At 44.6% G+C, this 24024-nt stretch overlaps 1 protein-coding gene across 1 annotated transcript in view; it reads right to left on the minus strand.

Moving 5' to 3' along the window:
• The window catches only part of OTULIN (OTU deubiquitinase with linear linkage specificity), a 29040-nt gene that overhangs the window by 3520 nt on the left and 1496 nt on the right, over positions 1–24024 (minus strand). Inside the window, exons 2-5 of the mRNA XM_019646215.1 lie at positions 17393–17469; positions 11720–11814; positions 7982–8125; positions 1625–1750 (exon numbers count right to left, since the gene is read on the minus strand). Of these exons, the coding sequence (XP_019501760.1) occupies positions 1625–1750; positions 7982–8125; positions 11720–11814; positions 17393–17469 (442 nt within the window). The remainder of the gene's footprint in view (positions 1–1624; positions 1751–7981; positions 8126–11719; positions 11815–17392; positions 17470–24024) is intronic.

The raw sequence follows: 24024 nt of genomic DNA on the forward strand, positions 1-24024 counted from the left end.
AGAGAGAGAGAGAGAGAGAGAGAGAGAGAGGGAGGACTGTGAGTGAGGCTGTGAAGGGAAGCTAAAATCCCTTCTCCCCGTGAGGGGCTTACAGGCGCAGTTCCCACTCACAAACACAATGCCAACCTTCAAAAATGAAGATGGGCAAGCCGGAGTGTGGGATCTCCTGAACTTGCGTTTACTAAAGTTAACCTTCTAACCTCTTAAAAATATAAGTGAGTTTCAAATGAATAAACCCATTCACGATATCCTTACTGACTCCTGATTAAGCAAAAGCAGTGTTAGGTATTCAGCTAACACAGACAAGCTCTTTCGGTGAACAAGGAAACCCTAAAAATGTATGTGCTTTAAAGTTCAAGTGAATAATAAGAGGTGCCAACTTAAAGCTAGTCCTATGAATCACCAGTAACTACAGCTCATCTCAAAAACCATTAATATTTTAAATTCAAGAGTAAATTTTAATGGTAATTAAATGGCAATAGGACTCTCTCCAATATTTTGGTTGAAAGCTGGAACAGCTCATATTTTCCAGAAGTAGATCCAGCCGCCAGTCAGAGTCAGGATGGAATGAAGGCCTCACCACCGAGCAGCTGGTGGCTTTTGCAGGGCATTAATTGACCACTGGGCCTTAGTTTTCTCATCTGTAAAATGGAGCAGACCACAGCAACAATACCTTGGTAGTAGTGAAGCTAACACTAACACTTTTTAGTGTACAGCCTGGCACATAGGAAGTGCTAGTAACACTGGCTCAGATTATTAATGAATAACTTTCACATTATTATAAATTGAAATCACTTAAACATTCCCAAAAATAAGGATCTAGTTACAGCAGACACACCTAAAATAGCAAAAATTGCAATTGCACAAGAACTTAAGAGATAAAAAGGAAACCGTCACCAGCAGCCGAGCTGAAGAAGCTTCCCCCTCGCTCCCGTAGGGCCAGAGCCCGGCCCTCCACCCTCCACTGACCCAGGGACGGGGACCTCCGACACAGCAGATCCTGTGCTCTGCTGAACACGCAGCAACAACAGAATCCCTCTTCCCTTCCTCCCATTTCCTTACCACTAGTCTTCCTTGGACAGTGTATTTTCCAGTAAACATTTCTTATGTTTGTAAATACAAAGTAGATTCTAGGACGTCAGGGCCCTCAGTTCATTTCATCAAGATATTTACCGAATGCCTATTATATGTCAGGCTTGGGTCTGGGCACTGGGTATAAAGGAATGAACAGAACAGTCTCTCACGGAGCTGAAAGTCCAAGGGGGTGGCATGGAGCTGATGGGGTACAAAGTCGTATTCCTAATACTACTGTAAGAAATATGGACTAAACGTACCCCTGAAACTTGTCAGTCTGACTTAGCACAAAGACTACATTTTAAGGTTTCCTTTTAAGGAAGTTAAACAATTCATTAAACACTATCTCCTTCGAGAATATATGCTGCTGCTACTTCTCAATTTTACCAAAGGCCTCACTGGAAGAGTATGTGTTCACCTGGAATTACTGTGCCTAAAAACCAGCCAAGAGCACCTGGTAATCCACTAGGTGAGGACTAAGAAGTGTCTGCTGGGGCATTAGGAGAAGAGCTTTGCACCAATCAGAGAAAGGCAACTGCACGTTCCAAACCTTCTTCCGCAGCAGAGTGAGGGACTCCTTGATTTGATCAACCAGATCCTCGCTCTTCCCCTCAAATTTCAGTCCAAGTTTCCACTGCTTGATCCAGTTGTATTTACTTATGAGTTTTTCTGGTAACTGGAGTATCAAGACACAGAGAGAGAAAGGATGTTAACATTCCAGAAAGCTCGTCACATGGTCCTAGCTGTAAGAAACCACAAAGCCTACGAAACCCAACTTCGTTTCCAGAATGAATCCTTGCAGATCTGTCATGTGGGTTTAGGATGGAGGACCTAAATCTGGAAGTCGGGATCTCAGACAGTACCACCATGAGGAGGGCAGCTACAAGGACATGGTGGTCCTGGCTGCGACCTATCCTGCTATGCGGCAGCCCCAGCCAGGACCCTACACAGCACTCTGTGGGAGCACGTAAAGAAGAGCCCATGCGTGTCTCCACAGAGCCCACCAGGTAGCCTGTGGGCTCACTGGCAGCCTCCCTACCACCCCCGAACGCCAGATGCCAGAAGGCACTTCGGGACACATGAGATGGTCCAGGAGAAAGTAAAAAGCTGCTCCCTTGCTGATGAAGAAAATAAAACCTAATTTTGATATGAGCACATATACTCAAAGTTTTAATATTCTGTATCTAGTTTAGTTGCTTAATCAACGTAATAAGACAAAAAATACAACTGAGAAAGAGAAGCAAGGTTACGGGAGCTGTGATGGCCTAGCTCACTAAAGAAGTGGCAGCTCAACTACTGCTCAGCCTGATTCCTGGTTTCTTCCTGGAGCAGCTCATCAGTGGAATCTGGAGTTTGAAAGGCAAGCTGAGACGTAACTTGATCGATGGCAGCATGGGAACTCAGACTCTCCTAACAGTCTGGGTGTGTCAGGAAAAAATCCACATAATTAGGTTGGCACAGGCACGTCGCATCATTGCTATAACACTTAGAAAGGAAAAAAAGTTCACCTCCAAGTCAAAAGATGAAGGAAGAATAATTAATTCCTACAACAGCCTCTGTGGAACCTGAGATCGTCTGAGTTTTACAGAGTTTTAAATAAGACCATATGTTCAGTTCTCCTGAACACCCTGAAGACCCTTTCATGAATGGTAATTCCAGTTTTGCCTTCTCAATCTATAGCAATCATGCAAAACGAAGGTAGTTTCATCTCTGAAACATCAAAACCAATTGGGATAGGAATTCCTCTTCAGGTTACCAGTGAAGACAAGCCACTCACTCACTCACTGAGGGGGAGGGCTGTGTCTCCTCATCGTCTCCTGATGACAAATGACCACCCACCCACGAGCCAGCTAGCTCTGTGCCCACACTGGCCGGCATTTCGGCAGTATGTGGGCAGCTCTGCTACAAACCTTCATGAGGTTCTCAGGTTTATCACCAGAACCTAAAATGCCCTCAAGTGGCAATAAACTGAAATCACAATTGGGCACAAAGAAATGCAACTGAGCAGAAAATGTGGGTACACGGATGGGAGCTGGGAACCGGGGTCAAGGGAAGCCCAGGAGAGCATCTGAGCATCACGTGACACTGTGCAGGCATCGAAAAAGCAAGCACAAAAGACAGCTGAAAACTCGGGAGACCCGAGATCTAATCACACAGAGGGAAACCAAAATAAAATCTGTCTCCTCGTTCCTCCTGTGTTTTGGTCAGACGGTGGTAGACTAATCACCCAGCTCAGGACGTATGCTTCTGGGAGATGCAGAGATGGTGGAGAAAGTCCAAAAATAGAGGTGTGAAAAAGAAATTACGAGGAAAGAATAATGGAGTTGAAATTATTTATTCAGAAGAAAAAAAATGAACGTAACTTTGAATGCTTTTAGGGGTCGTTAATACATAAAACACACATAAATAGCCATTTGTTTCTCCTACACACAGAGACTGGACTTCTGTTAGAATAAGGGAAATTTGACTAAGACACAAGATTTAAGTTAAGAAAAAATGATGGAAAATATTTAAGAATAAAGTTACGTCATTAGCTTAAGTATATTAAGCTATATATATTAATATATATTAAGTATATTATTTGTGACTGAATTATAAAAACTGCCTGTTTTCTCTAGCAAGTGTCCATAATTCTGGAAATTGCCTCCGTGATTAAAGGGATAGCAAATAACAAAAATGTCATCCCTAAAACGAACTCATCAAATGAGTTTCAATACACAGTACAATCTAACCCCCTCTAAGCCACTGTCACAGGTCCCACACACTCAAAGACATTCTAAAACTCAGCAAAGTTGGAAACCAAGGACTCCTCCGTGAAGGACACCACCTCTCGGGGACCCAGGCAAGGTTCCAAGCCAGGCCAAGCCACCTCCAAGGTTGGGGTCAGGGTGGACGATCTGACTGCAGTCACCCATCAAGTCTGGGATCTGGACAGAAGCAGGAACACCCAGGGAGCCCAGGCAGGGAGACAGGAGGTGAGGGGAGGCTGACCTGTCAGGGGCAGAGGACAAGCTCCGCCTCCCAGGCGGGAAGGGAGCAAGGCCAGAGGGGCTAAGCACCAGCGGAAGGTGGGGGGGGGGCCTCCTAGAGCCCAGGCTGAGGGGAGAGTCTGTCAGCCAGCTCTCCAGCATCCCTTCAATGTGCTGCTCTAGGAGAGACAGAAGAGGGCGCAAGGCTACAGAGCACACCCTCAGACGGCTAGCTAGAGGGTGCATGCCCCACGGGAACAAAACATGGCTCCTCTGTTCACCCAAATTATGCTTGACGATATGCACACTGAGGTCAAGGATGTCTGGCACAGCATGGGGCCTGCAGGCCATGGCTGAGGCTAGTTCTGGGTGAAATTCATGCAAAAACTCAGGTGTCCCAGGCCCTGTCTGGCCCCTAAAGCTGAAAAGGTGGGTTACTTAGAGCCAGTGCAGTTCAGGAGACCCTAATAATGCTGAAACCAGTCCCTCCAACCTGCCTGCAGGCAGCAGCGCTGGGTGTCCCCAGGACTTCTAAAAGGCCCATGGACACACAGTAACCAGAGGCGTTTGTGCCAGGAACCAGCCAGGACACGTGACTGTCACTGGACATGGGGTAGTGGTCAGAAGAGGCCCGTGGCATTTCAGAAGGACCAGGGTAAACTGAGGTAGATCCACTGTCAGAGACTTATTGTGGCTGTGGTCCAAGTGTTTATGATAGCAAGCCTACCCCATCTTAGCACAAATAATTTATACCAATTTCTAACAGCAAGCAGGGCTTTCCTTAACATGGCAGGATACAAGTCATCCTGACACATCAGGAAGAGGGATAGCGGATGGGCACCCTGACTTTCATACCAAAACTCCTGTAAGATTGTCTTGTTTTGTAGCCATAGTTATTTAAGAATCACTCCATCTGCTTGTCTTAAGCATGTGTGTTAACAAATAAATATTAAGATGTTTACTTAACTGGAGTTACACAGTAGTATCTGGAGGTGGGAAGACCCCACTTCCGGGGCGAGGTGGTCTGCCACCTCACAACCACGGGCGAACCGCCAGCCTCTGCAGGCCTCACCACCCGTCCATCTGCACAGTGCCACACCAACGTCCTCCAGTCACACTGGGTCCCCCACTTGCTCACTCAGCGAGGCCCTTGTCCGTGACAACAGGATGCAATGGCATCCACAGGAGGGTAGGTGCCTAAAACTCAGCTTGGTCAAGTGCAACAACCAAGTCTGGGGACCCCTTCCTGCACTGGCACCTTGAATGTGAACCAGGTGGTGCATCTCTCATCTGCTCAGGCGATACAACAAAACTGACCCTGCAAATAAAGTGCTCAAACCAAGGGAAATAGCCGGAGGCTGGCAAGCCAACAGGAGGACAAGTCTTCTAGTCAGAGGAGAGCAAGGAAAGAACAATGTCATCTCTTCAGCTGACATTCAACAGAAGTAAAGTTTAATAAACTTAAACAGGAAACTCACAGGTATGATTGGCTTTTTCTCTGTGACCCGGGCCTCCTGGCATTCAATAACAGTTAGATAACAGAAATCATACCACGGTGACCAACTTGATTATGTGCCCAAGAGAAGAGCTGTATTTGTTGGCTGATACACACAGAAAAGGGCAGGAACTGGAAAGAGCATTTGAGAACTGAAAACTGCTTCCGCGGGACTCAAATCAAGTCAGGAAAGCCACCTTCCCCTCAAGCCTCACAGCTCACAAGCGGAACATATTCTAACAGTGATCAGACAAAAGTAGCAATCTACTTTGTTTTTAATATGGCAGCTGATCTTACCCAATAGTATCCTGTTAGTAAAATCAAAGGGACATTGTACTTTACTTTTATGGGCCATATTTTATATGTTTAAATTGTGCAGAGCACTACTTGCACCAGTTTCTTGGAAAATATAAAAACTGAAGTTCATTAATGACAACTAAATCCATAAACCTAAATAGAGCCTTAAAGGAAAAGACTCAAAGGAAAATTCACCCTAAAATTGAGAAGGATTCTATGTGACAATCTAGAATTTAAGCTATGGTCGTCAAACACAGAAGTTAAAGCAGAAAACAGTGAAATCACTAATGTGTGCTTTCCTAGCAGTGTCTTATAGCCACAGGCATGCTTTTGCTAAGTGATCAACAATTCTGAAATATTTCACTACTTATAAATGTCATGATTTGAAAAGGAAAAATAACCTAGTAGATAAACTGCTTTTGTCTCCATATCAAAAAAATAAAGAAGCTAATACTGAGAAATCTGCTTAAGATGACATGCATCTCTGTTAGACAAACATCTTCCCCAGTTTATACAGGCGTGCTGATTTTACACCAGTTTATAAAATGGACCATCACAGGATGGACAGGCAGCATCTTCTGCCCACCGGTCCTGGTTTTGCCCCTTGAGGGTCCTGTGATCCCTTGTTCACCTACCAGGCATCTAACTAGCTTAGCGGACCACCGGTTTTCTCTAAAAGTCCTCTTCATTTTACTCTAGCTCCTTCAACTGTTCCCAAAACGAGATGACTCGTCCTGGTCACACTCCCATCTGTTCTGAGGATACGGGAACACAGCTGCACTCACTGCTTGTGATGGGATCTGACCGGCCCAGTTCAAGATGGGACTGTCACTGCCTGTGTCTCAGAAGCACGCCTTTGAAAACAGGGCTCCCTTATCACTGCCGGCCATTGCATCACGTGGGCTCATACTGGGCTTGAATTAAGATCCTGACACCTTTTTTCCTCCCCTCATAAGCTGTGGTAAACCAGATCTCCACAGCTAGCACTTTGAGTTTTGTTTTGGCTTTTTAAAAAAAATATAAGCACCTTGGGCCGGCCGAATGGTGCGTTGGTTAAAAGCTGGCTTGGGACGCCAGCTCTGAGCAGCAGGGCCCCGGTTCGGATCCCACATGAGGGCCAGTGACACTGCCCTCTACAGCTAAGATGGTGAACAACAGCTCAACCTGGAGCTGGGCTGCCGTGCGTCGCCGTCGACAGCATAGGCTGCAGCCCTGGCTGCAGTGGGTTGCCATGGGCTACCGTGTGTGGCTGGCAGCCGGTGTGAGCTGCCAAGAGCCGCCATGAGCGGCTGTCCAGAGGCCAGTGACCGATCTGCCTCACCCGGGAAGAGCGCAACAATACTAACATGGGCCAGTGAAAAAAAAAACGACAGCAACTTGTCTATTCCCCTCCCCCAATTCCCCAATTAAAAAAAAAAAAAAACTTAAAAAATAAAAAGCACCTGACTTCCAATTAACATCATAGTATCAGTTTTGCTCAATTATTCCCACCCACCAAACTCTTCTGTGATATTCTATCATCCAACCTACTATGTGACCTGATGTGTGTCATAGACACATGACACACTGATACGGTGACTTCCTGGGTGTCAGTACCACACTGTGGATTTAAAACACTGAAGAGGGCCTGGCATGGCACACAGCCCCAACACAGACCTCCCCCTGAGGCCCCTCCCAAGGTGACATGAACCCTCTCTCTTCCAGTGCTGCTGTTCAACCACCTAGCACGCCAATCTGCCTCACACTGTGCAAAGGGCGCTCATTCCTGGAACTCGAGTTAGAACTACAGAAATGTGCATCTAAAACCCCCGAGGGTTCTCAGCAAGTACAACACACAACCCATTTAATACAGACCCACCACTGAAGTCAACCTGCTCCTAAGTGCTTCTTACAAACTCTAAACACCTGCTCTCTAATTTAGCTCAATTGTTCATATACATTTTATCATTTTTCTCTTCTGGGAAATACCAACTATTTTTGGTTGCTTTACTATGCAAAACCACGCCAGCCACACAAAAGCCAACAAACCCACATGGTGACAGCATGCTGCAGACAGCACCAACACAGAGCACCGGCAGAAATGGGAAGTCTTTCTCACAAAAACGGCTGGAAACATTGCGGACTCAAACCTGCAGCAGCAGCGTACCAGCGTGAGCTCCGGGTCCTGCAGCCAGGTGGGCAGCGCTGCCGGCTGGCTCATGGCCTGGAAGAGCGTGGCCCTCAGCGCACAGTAATTGTCCCCGCGGACTCGCCTTATGGACGTGAACTTCTGAGATACCTCTTCATAGCCCTGGGTGGAAGCATCAAAGAATTCAATATGGTTGTCGCTGACTTCAGGGGGGTGTTTATTCCTGCGGAAAAAATGTGCCCCTGCTCACTGGAAGACAGGAAATAAGGCTGACTGAGTCCTCTGTGTAAGACATTCTAATTCCTTCTTTATTCATCAAAAGAAATTAACAAACGTTAGTACTGTTCAAAATATGTAACAAACACAATACACTGAAACACATAAAAAATACACCAAGTATTATTACAACACTAACCACCCCAAAGTTGGTGTTGTATGTCCCTTTCCAAGCAACTATGGCAACAGCCACTTATTGATAACCAATATTCTGAAGAGTTTAATCTGTGTTTAAATTGACCCTACACTCTTTTATTGAAGAGACGGGAAAGCAGAGATGAACTAAATTTGTATCTCTATATTAAAAAAAAAAAAACACCAAAATCCCAAATTTCCACAGTACATAAAAAAGTCAACATGCTAGGAGATATCTGGATAATTCTGTTAAGACTTTTTTAAAAAGTGGATTTAATTATTGTTGTTCAGTCTGCAAGTGAAAAGAAGAAATGAAAATGTTCAGTGACATGCCTGTCACTCAAAAGCAGCCAACTAAATGGACCATTTTGAAGCATATCCAGAAAGGACACTATAGAATCCCAGTGACCTGGGCCACAGGCACTCAGGTGGCCTGAGTATCAGTCTCACTGCTCCCCGCAGCTCGCTTGCCCCATCCTGCCAGTCCTTTGTTCATCCTGCTCTTCTTTGACAGTCACTAAAAACCCTGCACTTACACAAAGAAAGGGTGTTACTCTCATCCTGGGTGGACACCATGCGGACAGTCATCCTGTGTCCAAGTACTGGACCCTCATTATTAGTGGTTTTCAAGGTTCAATCACAGGACGCTGTTCTAAGTGGATATGAAACTACTTCTTTATACTTTATAATAAAATTCTGAGAATCGCGTTTTATTTAGTGGTCCAACCACTGCAACCTAGAGGGTCCATTAAGTAGACTCACGCCTACCAGTGTGCCCCATGGAAGACTCCCAATTACCCTGAACACTCATGATGGGTAGGTAGTTCGACAGCAACTGCACCTTTCCAAATGCATACATTACTCATGCTATTTTCAGAGGTGAATCAAACTCTCAAAATTAAATTTGGATTTATACACACTTCCAAATGATTAGCCAAAATAAAAATTGACAATTAGACAAATAAAGACTAAAAACAAACTGAGGCCCAAGCTGTCATCAGGCCCTGAGATGCTCTAATTACTGCCTCGGGTCCTAATGTGACGCTTTTCTAACTGACATACCTTTAATTACTTGGTCACCAAAAAGTCCAACTATAGGGCCAAATGTTTCCTTTGAACTAAAATCACAGAGGAGTGATTTCAGCATGAGTTCCAAAATATGGAATATTTGGATAACTTAGGAGACATCTTCAATTATGGACCTTCAGGGGCCAAGTGTTAGAACAGACATTTTAAAGAGTCTGAGGTCACAAAACTGCGAGTCAGTGAAAGCATTTCTGGGGAAGATGAGAAAATACAGGCAGACCTTGGAGACATTGCAGCTCACTGCCAGACCAGTGCAATAAAGTGAATATTTCAATAAAGTGAATTGAAAATAATTTGCATGAATTTTTTGGTTTCCAAGTGCATATAAAAGTTATGTTTACACTATACTATACCTCATTAAGTGTACAATGGCCTTATGTCTAAAACAATAACATACATACCTTAATTAAAAAACACTTTATTGCTAAAAAATGCTAACCACCATCTAAGCCTGCTGGGAAAATGGGACCCATAAGACTTGCTTGACACGGGGTTGCCACAAATCTTCAATTTGCAAAAACAAAACCAAAAAAAGAAAAATGCAATAAAGTGAAGCACAATAAAATGAGGTGTGCCTGTGTGGTTTCAATGCCTGGCCTTCTGGTTATCTATAATAGTTTGATACCGGGCTGGAGGTTGTTAGAAAATCTGAGTGGCTGATATGCATATCCAGCAGACACCATAAATTTTAATGTTCTTAACCTCTGGCAGGAACTGAGAATCCCACGTATTTCATGATTGAGTTCTCGAACAAGGACCTGAGACACGAAGAGCCTGCAGTCCAGACTCGCAGGGAACAGAACTGAAATCTGCTCTCAGAGCCTGAGAAGTGGCAGCGACACTCTGAGTTAAGATCTGCCCATTTCAGGGCAGCCATGGGTAACTGAGGTGCCATATTTGATACAAAAACAAGCTCTGAGGAAAAGAACAAATGCATTAAAATGTTTAAAAATTTTGGGCCAGCTGAGTAGCGCGTTGGTTAAGAACTTGGCTTGGGATGCCAGAGGTCCCTGGTTTGGATCCCACATAAGGGCCAGTGACACTGCCCTCTGCAGCTAAGAGGGTGAACGGCAGCTCAACCTGGGACTGGGCTGCCGTGAGTCGCTGTCGACAGCGTAGGCTGTAGTCCCTGCTGCAGTGGGTTGTCATGGGCTACCATGTGTAGCCGGCAGCCAGCGTGAGTGGCCAGCAGCCGCAGTGAGCGGCCGTCCAGAGGCTGGCGACTGATCTGCCTCGCCCAGGAAGAGCGCAATGATGGTGCCAGCTTGGGCCAGTGAAGCAACATCCTCCACAATTAGACTGAAGAACAGAAGGAGAGCAACTTGTCTGTTCCCCTTCCCCCAATTCCTCAATAAAAAAATCTTTAAAAAAAAAATGTTTAAAAATTTAAAATCCTAAACAATACAGTGCCAAACAAAAAATATTAGAAAAATTTCTATCAAATATGATAGGTTGATATCCCTAATACACAAGAAGTGCATTCAAATTCATAATGTAAAGCATCCCAAGAGAAAAATGAGCAAAGGATATAACATAAAGGTGACAAGAGGTGGTGGTAGTGTTAGCTTGAAACTGCCATTTTTATCACTCAGACACAGTCGAATAGCAGCAATTTCACATGGGTCAAAGCACTAGGGAATGTTGGAATCAGAATGCTTACAAGGCGGACCAACAGGTGTGCTGCTCAGCTGGCTGTGCAGTGGGAGTGGCCAAGAGACCTGACCTGGGGGACCACGTCATGCGGATCCCCGACGTCCCATGGCCTTGGACACTAACTTAGGGTCACCAATCTATGCAATGGCACTGGGGTGCCCTAAATGAAGGGAGCAGTTCCAGATACCTCTGCGTAGGGAGTGCAGGAGGGTCTAGGCCCCTAGGTCTGGAGGGCATGAACCAAACCCGATGGGGACAGCAGCAGATATGACATCTTGTTCCTCAACGAGCCAGAAGGCCATTCCCAAATGACACCAGGACAAGCAGTGGCTGGCCCAACTATAAACAGCACAGAGCCATTCATGTGCTTTTCAAAGAAATCAAATTACTGAAAAGCTGATACTGATTCTATATTATGACTGTGACCTGAAAAAAAGTCCCTTATCTTTGGAGACTGTTTCCTTAGCTCTAAAATTATAACACCAAGATTTACATAGTGTCACAGCAGTTTCGTAATTCGCGTCTAAAAATATAAAAGGACACATAAAATAATCTCCTATGGTGGACTATTTGAAAGACATTAAATATTGCATCTAGGTCTCATACCTTTTTCATACATGTGGCTTTTTGCGTAGTTCCCCTCCATTCTTTTTTGCAGTAGTCCATGATATCCATTTCAGGAGCTACGCTTAATCTGGGTTCTGTTAAAGAATCAAACAAAAGGGGGAGAGGGCGAAATAACGAAACAAAGCATAATCAGAATAAGGATACTGCTTTATGTGGGTTATTTTCTCTCTCACTTCATTCCAAAACAAATCCAGGATCCCTTCCCTGCCCACCACCTGGTCCAGACTGCCATCCCCTCGCTCCCAGATGGCCACAGAGGTCTCCCAACGGGTCTCCCTTGTCACCACACCCTGCTGACCGTTCTGCACATGGCAACCAGAGTGATGCGATGACACCCATCACCCGTGGGCGCCGCGTGCTCCAGGGCCTCCCATCTCACTTGGAGGGGGGGGCTGATGTCCTTCCTACCTACAAGGCCCCTGCCCTGGCCCCACTCCCACCACCCTACACTGCCGGCTCCTGCTCCACCTGCAGCCTCCCCTGTATTCCTCCTCCACATCCACTCTTCCTCAGGTACCTGCTCCCACATTCTACGAAGGTCTCTGCTCACCTGACGCCCCATATCATAATGTCACAAGCACACTTTCACTCTATTCCCTTTCCACTGTTCCGTTTTCCTGCTTGGCACTGATCAAGGCCTGACACGTTTCTTTCCCTGCATCCCCCAACCACCTTCCCCACACCCAGTGAGCTCCTCGAGTGCGAGGGCTGCTTCTGCTTCCTGGCTGTGTCCTCAGCACCGGCAACTGCACTGACACGGGTGCCCATGAATACTGTTCTCATCAATTAAACATGCCACAGTCTCAGCGATGAGAAAGTATATCCAGTGATTTGTCATTAGCTTTCTACATCCATGATACAAACAGATAACACCTCTGTAACAATAGGTATGTTTAATTGTCTTTATTTATTTATATCCTACCCTGGTCCCCAAAGGCTACAAGTTATGGATAATAAGCCAGAAACGAACGGAGGTCTGAACATTAGTTGAAATACAGATCTCATTCAACTCTAAAACACATTCCCCAAAATTAATAATGCAACTTACGATCAGACAAATGATACATAAGACTATGGCCTTTAGATTTTCCTTGTTTACCATAAGAGGCCTGGGGTTGGATTTTGTGGTATATGCATAGACATGCACACACGTATGTATGTGTGTGTTTTAAAAAGAAAGAGAAGTAAATTCTCAGGCATATCTTGACTTCCTTTTTAAGTTACTAAAAAAGTAAACGTTAGCAAAGAAATTAGGATATAAACACAGAAGTACTTTACAACATACTGCAGAGGAAGCTGTACATTTAAAATAAAAATATTATATTACATTCAACAAATATTTACGGAGTATAATCCACACCAAGCACTGAGCTAGAGATATGAAGGAACAAAGACCCAGATTCTGTCCTGAAGGGGTCTAAAGAGTACTGAGGAAGAAAGCCCACAGGCAGTCACGAGCCAGGGTGCGATGGGTGATGGGGTGATTACGGAGCGCCAAAGAGGAGACCCTGAGCCCTTCCTGCAGTTGAGGTAAATCTTTTTTTTTTTAATGCAAAATGTTAAGAACTGCCTATTTTTAAAAATCTCATGGTGAGGAATCCTTTTATAAAGAAAATAAACCTTTTATATAAAAGGGGAAGTAACACATATATAGACAACATAGAGGCATTATCTGTGGCATAAGTCAGGATTGGCTTAAAAGTGAAAGCCCTCTGAACCATAATATACAGAGAACACAAATTCCAGTGCTGTTCAGCAATACAGAACCATCATTGCTGAAATTCAAGAAACATTTTTTGAGTGTCACTTAGTGGAGGGAAGTTGTTTTGCATCTGCCTTACCACTACCTCCCTACAAAGCACAGGAATTGCTAATGTGGAGCCCAGGACACACACTGGGCCATGTTCTCCCACCTGGCAGAGCACACTTCCCGCTCAGGAAGGGCCTCCCACAAAGGAAGTCCAGCCTTCCTGGTCTCCTTGGTCACAGTCCTTGTTCCTGCACACGCCAAGATAAGAGCTGGGCAGGTGATGGGCCTCAGCACCTCAGGACTGGGTGGGGGCAGGAGGCCTCACAGGGCCAAGAAGCCCCAGGCCACCTGCGTTGAGTCAGGTGCCACATGAGGCAGTGAGGGTAAGGATATGGTGCTCTTGCTCAGCTGCTAGAAATGGTCCTTGACTTCCCATCCTGCTGCTTGTCTTTGGCAGGAGGGCTCCCACAGCCACTGCATGCCATCCTCGAGGCCAGGGGTGGGGGCACAAGACAGGTAGTGCCTGGCCTCAGCAACTTAGGGTTCAACAGTTTCTTTCTTTGTTAAACTGCAAACTATTTACATAGATTGATGACTGTTTCCAAAGAAGATGTTTCTAATGGAGGAAAAAAACGACCCAAAGGGGGAAGCTGAAAACCAGAGTGGCAACCAGGAAGAAATCAACAAAAGGTCTGGTCCTTAATCACCATGGGGTGACAAAGACAAGGGTGACAAAGACAAGGATTTAGACCCTCAGGAGACGGGAATTTAAAAAATGCACTCCTACAGAAAGCTGAGACTGAATCAGAGGGTGGGCAAGGGCAAGCATCGCACACCTTTTCTATAATGGGCCAGACAGTAAATAACGTAGGCTTTGAGGGCCACGAAGATGGTCACAACTATTCAACTTCACCTTGGGTGAAAGCCACCATGGACAATATGTAAATAAGAAGTTCCAACAAAACTTTATTTACAAAATCAGCTGGCATGTCGAATTTGGCCAGGGAACCACAGTTTGCTGGAAAAGGTGAAAAAAACCTTTTCACTAACAAAGAGAGAGCGTTAGAAAACTGTCTGTCTTGCCCTGGGCCCTGATGTCAGGGAGAGGAAATCTCCCCCGAGAATTCATAACCACAGGCTGGCTCTCACAAAGAGACAGGGTGTGAATTCAGACTAGCTGCACGCCTGGAAATGCAAGTCTAGAAACTAACATAAAGTGGCCCAAGGGGGATGACACCCTGCGTGCCTGGCAGAAACAAGGCCAAGTTCTCTCACACTCAAGCCAAGTTGCACAAACTCTACAAAAATACTCAAGAGCTGAGCTTACAGTTCAAACTCCAAAGAAACAAGAAATAATCAAAAAACAGCAACTGGCACAATTAGACCTACAGGATTTTCAGAAAATGGAATTATCAGACCCAGGAAATTATGTTTAAAATGCTTAAAGAAACAAAGAAAGAAATAAAAAACATGAACAAAAGGAAATAAACTATCAAAAAAAAGACCACGTAAATGGGGGGGGGGCGGGGGAGGGACACAGACACAAACTTAATGGAAAAAGAAGAAAAAGCAAATAGATCTGAACAAACTGTCCAGAATGCAACAGAAGCCACAAGATTAAAAAATATATGTGAAAGCATGTGTAATGGAAAGCCTTGGGTGACTGAACATGGGCAAGCAAACACCTAGAGTTCTGGAAGAAGTAAACAGAGAACAGGAAAAAGGCAACACTTACAAAGATAATGGGTGAGAAGTCTCCCAAATTGATGAAAACTAGGCATCTGGGGATGCAAACAGAAAAAAATCTCAAGCAATATGTTAAAAAAAAAAAAAAAAAACCCAGGGCCAGCCGAGGGGCTCAGTTGGTTAAGAGCTTGCTCAAGAGTGTGAGCTCTGAGCAACAGGCACCAGTTCGATTCCCAGCCCGAGCTGAGCTGCCGCTGAGCTGCCACTTGGCAGGATGGCTCAGCTAAAAAATAAAAAAACAAAAAAACCACACCCATACTTATGAGACATCAGGAGCAACAGCAGAACACTGAAGACAAAGAGAAAAGGGAATTAGTCTGACTGCAGTATTTTAACTACAACAGAAACCAGAAGACAATGGAATAAAACCTTCAAAAAGATTAGAGAAAACAACTATTCATCTGGAGTTATTCAAGAAAGAAAGCGAAATAAAGAAATTTTCAAACAGCTTCCCACCAAAAGACCCTTCCAGAAGCCTTCTAAAGGATATGATTTCAGGAAGGCAGTGGCCCAGGGGACTGAGATGCAAGGAGTAGAAGGAGGCCCATTTCTTTCTTTTTATTTTATTTTAAAGATTTTATTGGGGAATTGGGGAAGGGGAACAGTCAAGTTGCTGTCCTTTTGTTCTTCAGTCTAGTTGTGGAGGACGTTGCTTCACTGGCCCATGTTGGTATTATCACTGTGCTCTTCCCAGCTGAGGCAGTTGCTTGCCGGCCATTGGACGGCCGCTCACGGTGGCTCTCGGCAGCTCACGCCAGCTGCCGGCCAACCCCACTGTAGCCTACACCATCACTGGTGACTCACGGCAGCCCAGCTCCAGGTTAAGCTGTTGTTCACCATCTTAGCTGTAGAGGGCGCAGCATTACTGGCCCTCATGTGGGATCCGAACCGGGGCCCTGCTGCTCAGAGCTGGTGTCCCAAGCCAACTCCTAACCAACATGCCACTCGGCTGGCCCGAAGGAGGCCCACTTCAATCTCAGACTCAAGCTGGAAGTACAAGGCCCCCGACAAGCTGAAATGCCTGAATAGGGCTGTCCCTGCAGACAGCAGAGCATCACGACAGTGACAGAGAACATAAGAGGTGTGTGCGCGCGGCAGGAACGCTGTGGCCAAAGCAGTGCTTCCTCCTCAGTAACATGACTAAGAAGGACTCTGCACCAGGAGCAAACTTGGTGCAACCGCAGCAGGGAAAGCGAGCGTCCTCCAGGGTTTTGTGGAGGCCCCGACAGTGTGGCCCAGGAACACACCTGACTGAGCCATTACAAAGAATCCCCTCCAATGGCCACCACAGTGGAGTCCCACCAATTCCCTGTTGAGGAAGACTTGAAAATTATCAACAAAATACCACTTTTTTGCTTTATACCACTTTGTATCGCTTTACCATTTGTTTCTAATTACATACATAATACTTTCTGTTAACCATAAAGAAAATAGAAGCTAGCTCAAATCAAACCAGTGGGACACACAGGTTACACAGGTGATGAGAGAACAAGTGGCCCTTTGAATCACCTATTGCACAGCCCCACTTGGCTCCAGCCTCCGAAGGCAGGAGGGACTTCTCCACACGCAGCCCGCTGGCTATGCGCGCAGTGGACCAGGCTACGAGTAACGCCCTCGCGAGCCATGATGGGCGCATGGGCCCTGGTGGGAGTGAGAAAAGCAGGCAGGACTGGGCAGAAACATGGACACAAAATCAGGAAACAATGAGAGAATTAGTGCTACTGATCCATGACCATTCTTTCTTACAAGTCCATCAAATTCATATGGCCATCTGATGCAAAGACCCAAGGGGCCAGCTTCTCCATAAGTCCTCCCATTTGAAACAAAAACTTCATCGCAAATCCAAACTCTCTAAGAATCTAAGGCAATCAACTGAGAGAGCGTGGAGTAAAAGGATTAAACAAATTTCCCAGGTGCAAAAATGCTATGAACGTAAAGAACGCAGGGAGAATACTTGGATTAAAATGTTAAAACCTCAGGAAACAGTGTTTCCCAAACACACTTTAGCAAAATGAATAATCAGAGGCAGATAAGGCCATATGCATCAGAATATTTCCTAGACAGCACATCTTAACATTTTATGAGAATGGATATACCCATTTAACAGAATTTTCTACTATAAACAGTAAGAACTCTATAAATAATTCCAAACATACCTGATGACCCTCTTTCATGTATAAGTAATTCTTTCTCCTTTTCTATTTCATACTCGTCACGATACATGTCCTCCTCTCTGAAATCACACCAAATTAGACATTTCAAAAATTTGCTGCACTGACATTTTCTTTACCCCCCCTCATCACAGTATGCAGGTGCTTACAAAAACTGATAAGACAAAGCTTAATTTTTTTCATAATTCATGATAACAATCTGATAAAACATGGGTCTTTCATCTTAGATGATGTGTTTCTATCACCCCATTTCAGAGTTTCTTACTTTAAATGAGACATTTTACATCACTCCACTTACTACCCGGCTATTTTAATTGTGATGTCTATTAATGCCTCAACTACATATGTAAGCATCTTAGCATGCATCTTATCAGTGAAGCCGTCACAATTCTATCAAGTTCTAAGAATGGAGCTTGCACTATTGAAAGTATTTATATAGGAGTGTAGGCCAATTGTCAACTTTAAAACGGCACAAGCAAATTTTACAACAGCTACTCTAAAAACAATGATAGGAGAGCATCAATTAGTATAAGTCCACAAAGCTGACAAAACACCCCGAGGCTCCACCTGCTCCCGGACCCCTACATTCAAGCAGCCACCCATGTTCTGCTGAGCATATCCCTACAGCCCCACATACTTTAACTGCTGCCACCACTGCTAACTGGTACTTCTATAACTGCTTCCTAAAGAGTCTGTGGTGTCACTCAGTGAACTAACAAGAACCTACTAAGTACTAGGAAGGGAGAAAGCTCCACTGGGTGCTGGACAAGGATGGAGACCGGGACTTCAGGTTTTAGGGTGTCTTCTGTCCCTTCAGGATACACCACATGACAATGATGGGAAACACTATCTTTGTTGAAACCACAAGACACGTGACAACCCAAACAGTCCAAAAGTGGACAAAGGAGTAGTCAATGACGGAGGATAGGGGTCCTGCCTGCAGGCAGAGGGCCCTCTGCCAGAAGGGGAGGCCAGTAAACCCTGAACCCCAGAAAGGCTGGGGAACTGGAGGTGCCAGGTGCTTCAGAAGGTCCAGGAGACAGCCAGAGCTGCAAACAAGGCAAGGGGCTGATGCCGACACAAGGACTAATCAGGCCCTCCGCTTCCCCCTCCCTCCACATGACAGCACACCCCCATCCTCACAGGAGACGGGAGGATCCAGCCACAATGAAACACAGGAAGTTGTTAATAAATATGGTCAACAGGAATTAAGTGGATAACGGAAACACTCCCAATTCCCTTAGCACCGCCCCCGCCCCTTGTCCACAGCCTAGCACAGTTGGGGGAAAGAGGAAGGGGTGAGAGGGAAGGACAGACAGATGAAGGGGTGCTGAGAGAAGTGGAGGCTCTAACATACCTGCCTCTCCCCACCCCACTGAAACCCCTCAAAGGCTACCAAGTGAGCAGGGAGTCTAAATGTGGACCTAGCCCAACACTCTGGCCGGTGCGCCATGATCCCCCTACACACACGCACACCAGTCCAAACCCTTGCCCGACACTAGCCCGCCGCTGCACACATGTGACTGGCTCTGCCTCCTCCCTCTGTCTGAATGCTCACTGCCTGACACATCAGGACATGCTGTGTGATGGCCCTGCTGCAGACTGGGAACCCAGAAGTTAGAATGTCACGGTTTAACCACTCCTCACTCCAGTCCTTGTTAGCTGTACGTAGGACCATGGAACTAAATTAACTACACCTCTCAGCACCTAAATTTAGCCACCTGTAAAGGACAGTAGGAGTACCCACCTCAAATGAGTGTAGTGAGAATAAACATATGTAAAATACCTTGCACTCAAAAAAGTTATCTATTCCTATTAATACACTATATTCATTCATACAAAGTATTAATAAACAATTCATCCAATGATCATTCCTTATCCTTTTTCTCCTCTCTAAAATAAAGAAGATGGCGTGTGCACGCCTATTTTTTTAATGCTGTGGGGTTGCGGGGGACATATTAGGGAAAAGGTACTTTCCATGTGCTCTGGCTCCAGTCAGATTTCAAGTAAAAGGTGTGATGTCACCCAGAGCCTGTGCCAGCATTAAAAACAAACAAAAACCAGATTCACAAGGACTATACGTGTACATCGAACACCCAAAGTAAAAAGTGACTAAAGGTGTCAGTTCTTCTATATGTCCAACATGGTTCCTCTTCCAGCTCCCACTTCTAACAGACTATGAATGTACTTGTCTTCAAAACGTCTACTTCCAGCGAATTCTCTGGCTACGCTGCACGCACATTTGGCTCTACTTCTGTCCTCTTTCTTTTTAATCTACAAAATAACCAAATGTCAGTCACAACGCCAGTGCCCAGATGGGGTTCTCTAAACAAATAGTGCTCTCAGTACAGCCACACACACAAATCCCCACAAAGGCAAACAGAAGAGGAACAGAAAGAAACCAACAGAACTAAATACAAAGTGAAGACAGAAACAGAAAATGATATTATTGGAAATAAAAAAGCAGTGATTCTGATATACAATAGCAGCAGAGCAGAAATTGATGAATGGGGCTCAGAGTCTATTCAAAGTATTTCAGCCACACTAGGTTTCATTGCAATCCTGTGCACAAATGTTTGCTAATGTCCATGGCCACCAGTGACGTCTGCTAACTTTCCAAGGCCACCACGGAAACTGTAATATGGCCTTCAAAGCCACCTTAAAAATTATCCTTAAGCTGTTATTTCCTCAGAGAGAAGAAGATACGTTTTAAATTTAAGCAATAAAGCTAAATCAATATGGTCAGAAAAGACATTCAACAGCCAAAATGAAATATACATCCGACAAGGACAATCAACTGGAAAAAGAGAAAGAGAGAGGTGTAAGAGCAAGAAAAATAAAACTAATTTTATTTAAGAAAATACTTCACTCAATAAACTTTTGCTTTAACTTTTTTTAAGTATCAAAATATCGGGTTGTCAGAAAAGTCATGACGTATTTTTTCTATGTTTTTTGTTGCAAAAATGTGCCATGACTTCCGACAGCCCAATATTACAACTAAAAATAACAATGAAATTATGTTTAAAGCTGCGAATCTGAAATAGCTAGAGGTTTGAATTTTTGTTATGGGAAGGGACTAGTGAAGCAATGATAGGAAAAGGGATATTACATGGTGAGATAAAAATCACGAGTTTCAGAAACTTGGCAATATCATGTAAGTGCCAAGCTGGGGTGACGATGGGGAACGTCCACCATTTGGAACAAAAGAGGCCACTGAAGCCCACAGACTTAAATGATTCCCACAGCAAAGTTTCCTTCTAGAAAACACACAGATACCCAGAAAAGTTCTAAAGAAAAGTAAAATGAAGTCATATATGTGACTTGATTTCTTGGGGACCAGTCACACACAATTATATAGTTCAATTAAATTTTAAAACCAAAATGCGAATAATTCCTACGTGGAAAATTTTTAGTTTAGCACCATAGTGTATATTCAAGCTCCCATTTTCTCTTAAGGTACAGATGAAATATTTTATTCTTAATATTAAAGCAATATACAACAATGAATAAATTGCATGATGTTGCCTTCCAAATTATAACCTTCTTCTTCCTGTTCAAAGACATGCATAACAATAAAATTTTGAAAACTTAATTTAAAAATGTTTACTACATATGGACAAAATTATACTGTTCCCAAGAACAAAAGCTATAAGCTAAAACAGGGGTCGTCAAACTGCGGCTCTCAAGCCACATGTGGCTCTGAAGTAAAATTGAAAATGAAAATAAAACTATCATAGTTTCATTTATAAAATTTTTTAAGGATATTATCTATAATGGTGATTTCTTTTGTTTTATGGCTCTCGAATAATTTTTAAATTGTTGTGAGAGACAGGCTTGGCTCTTCTGTCTCTCAAGTTTGCCGACCCCTGAGCTAAAAACACAGAGCTTAGTGAAGCAGAAGACATTTCTGTGAAGCTATTTTTTTCAATTTCTGATATAAGTAAACGTGTAATATGAAAAAAGTCAGTGCTGACGTCTATGCTAACAAGACAGCATTTTAATCATTCACCATTATGAACATTTGTACCAACTTCCCCTTAATTGTCAAAAAAAGCTAAACTGGGTATGATTTCGTCCAGCTCTCTGGACTTAAACACTGCAGTTCATGCTTAACTTGGCCTGTCCTAGAAGACTAATGGCCCAGGCAGTGCTGATGAGACGGTGTCAACCACTGTGACACCAATGCACCTTCCCACACAAGCACAGAAAAAGCAAAGACCACTCAACCCAGCCTTTCTCCACCACTTAGCGGTTGAAGAGATGAGTGAACAACACATCAAATGCAGGAAAGTACCGGCACCCAGGCCAAAATTCCACCTCGCTCCTGTAAGTGGACTTTCCGTGACTGGCTCATGCTGCTCCACGTGACTTCCAGAGGTATCTGGGGACAACCCAGAACCCTCAACAATGAGGTTTCATTCTCGGAGACATCCAAGCTCTGGACCCTGAAGCAGGCTCTTCATCTAGGTGGACGAAGGGGCAGGAGCGAGTGGCTTTCACCCCATCAAACACAGCCCCCAGGAGCTGCTAAGGTGTGAGGGGGGCGGAAAAACACATTGCCACCATAGAATATTTAGCAATACCCAAGAACAATGGTTTAACAATGTTGTATTCACAGCCCTTTTGAGAATCTAGTTTTCATCAGAGCCTCAGCCCAGAAATACATAAATACACATAAAATTTTGTCTTCGATTTCAGAGGGGTTCACAGACATATGCTCCCCCGCCCCCAACGACGCACAGCCAGCCTATGGACCCCAGATTCAAACTCTGTCCCACCATCAGGCAGGGCCATGGTATAGTCTCACTTCTCAATCCCCTAAGCATGTCTGGCCTGCCCACAACCATGTCCCAGGGCCATCCTGGTCTCAAGGACTACAGTATGGATTAGCTTAGCTAAGGGCAAGAAGCAGGCATAGCATACGTTTCAACGTAGGGGTGTAGTGAACAGGGGATAAAGCATAAGAGACCTGCACATACAACCAATGAGAAAGGTTCAAAACAAGTCAACTAAATCTGGTCTGACCTAAGATGTCTTTAAACAGGACCCTACGTCATCTTGTGAGCCAACCTCAGGACTTGTCCATGGGATGCCAAGCCAACCACAGCTCTCAAATGAACTAAGAAGGAAAGAAAAGAAACAGGAGGGAAGGGGAGGAGAGGGGAGGGAAAGGGAAGGAAAAGGGAAAGGAAAGGAGGAGTGGAGATGAAGGGAAGGAGATTTAGAAAGTTGCTTACCCATGGATTTTTTTATGTCTTTCTTCCCCACTAGTTCCCTCCCTCGTGAAACGCAGTGAGCTCAGCCTAAAGGACTAAGTACCCTAGAGTACGGCCTAGGAAATAAGCCATCCCTTCCCCTGTCCATCACTGCACCCTTCAGAGTCACATCCCACATGAATAATGGCTGCAAAAGTTGGGCTATGGCTTGTCTTCATAATTACTGTCCACTGAATGTATTAAAAATGACTCCACAGGATATCTCAAAACAGCTGCAGTTTTATGGTGTTTCAAATTTCCAGGGGCAAATATTTTACTCAATTCCTGTGCTGGGCAAACCCAATTCTTTGGGTGGGAAGAACGTAATTGGCTCCAATGACAGAAAAACAGAGTTTAAAAACTATTTTTTAATATTGTAATTCAGGCTTACACTATTTATCTAAATCTACATCCAATGATTAGGCTGCATATATCATCACGTAAGAACTGATGTGCACACACACATCATATTGCAAACTATGAGATAAGCAATGTTTATATGATACAGTGCAGTTTCTCTCACCCTTAAGAAAATATCACAGAACAAAGAGAAATAGCCCCACTGTCCATATAATAGGCAAGAAAGCCCAAAACATAAGATGTGATGTTGAGAAGCTGTAGACATCTGAAGTTATCTTCATCGCTTTTCCCTTCCTCACCTCTGTTCTCTTATGAAAATTAAGGGAGAATAAGTCATCAAAGACAACAAAAGCAGGAAGAAAAAAATTTAAGCTCTAAATAAACCGCAAACTGAAACATCTATTCCAGGGAAAAAAGCCTGCTGTCATGATAAATTATGCCCCTCTGCCTGGCCTTGCTACAAAAGCCAGAGATGGATAGAGGTTCCCACCCAGGCATCGGAGAACTTGGCCCTGAAACCCACTTTACTGCCTGGGTCTCTTTGGCCAAACTGTACCTATGGAATCTGCAACACAGTTTCCTAATGTGTAAAATGACAAACCTAGGCTGGGTTCTTAAGAGTCCTTTCAGCAATAAGTCTATAATTCTACTGACAGACAGAAGAGGCACCTGTGCCACAAAACCTCTCATCAGGAAGGAGTGTTCCTTCTACACCATGACCCATTTTCCCAGGTGCTCAGACTCTGGAAGCCACATCCAGAAGAAAAAGTTGCCAAATAACGACGTGTACTTTTGGGAACGTCATTCTGGCTTCATGGTTTCTGCATTACCCAAAGGGCATGCAACTGCTCAGGCGGAGGCTGAAGGCCAGGGCCACGACGTGGGGTCACAAGTGATGGACCAGCAGCCAGGCTGGCAGCCCGCCTCCTTTACTGGCTGCAGAGTCGGAGGTAGGTCTCCAACCCAGGGAGCAAAACTGCAGCCACAGGTCACACCAGCTTA

Source organism: Hipposideros armiger, unplaced genomic scaffold (assembly GCF_001890085.2).
Source record: "Hipposideros armiger isolate ML-2016 unplaced genomic scaffold, ASM189008v1 scaffold_98, whole genome shotgun sequence".
Lineage (NCBI taxonomy): Eukaryota > Metazoa > Chordata > Mammalia > Chiroptera > Hipposideridae > Hipposideros > Hipposideros armiger.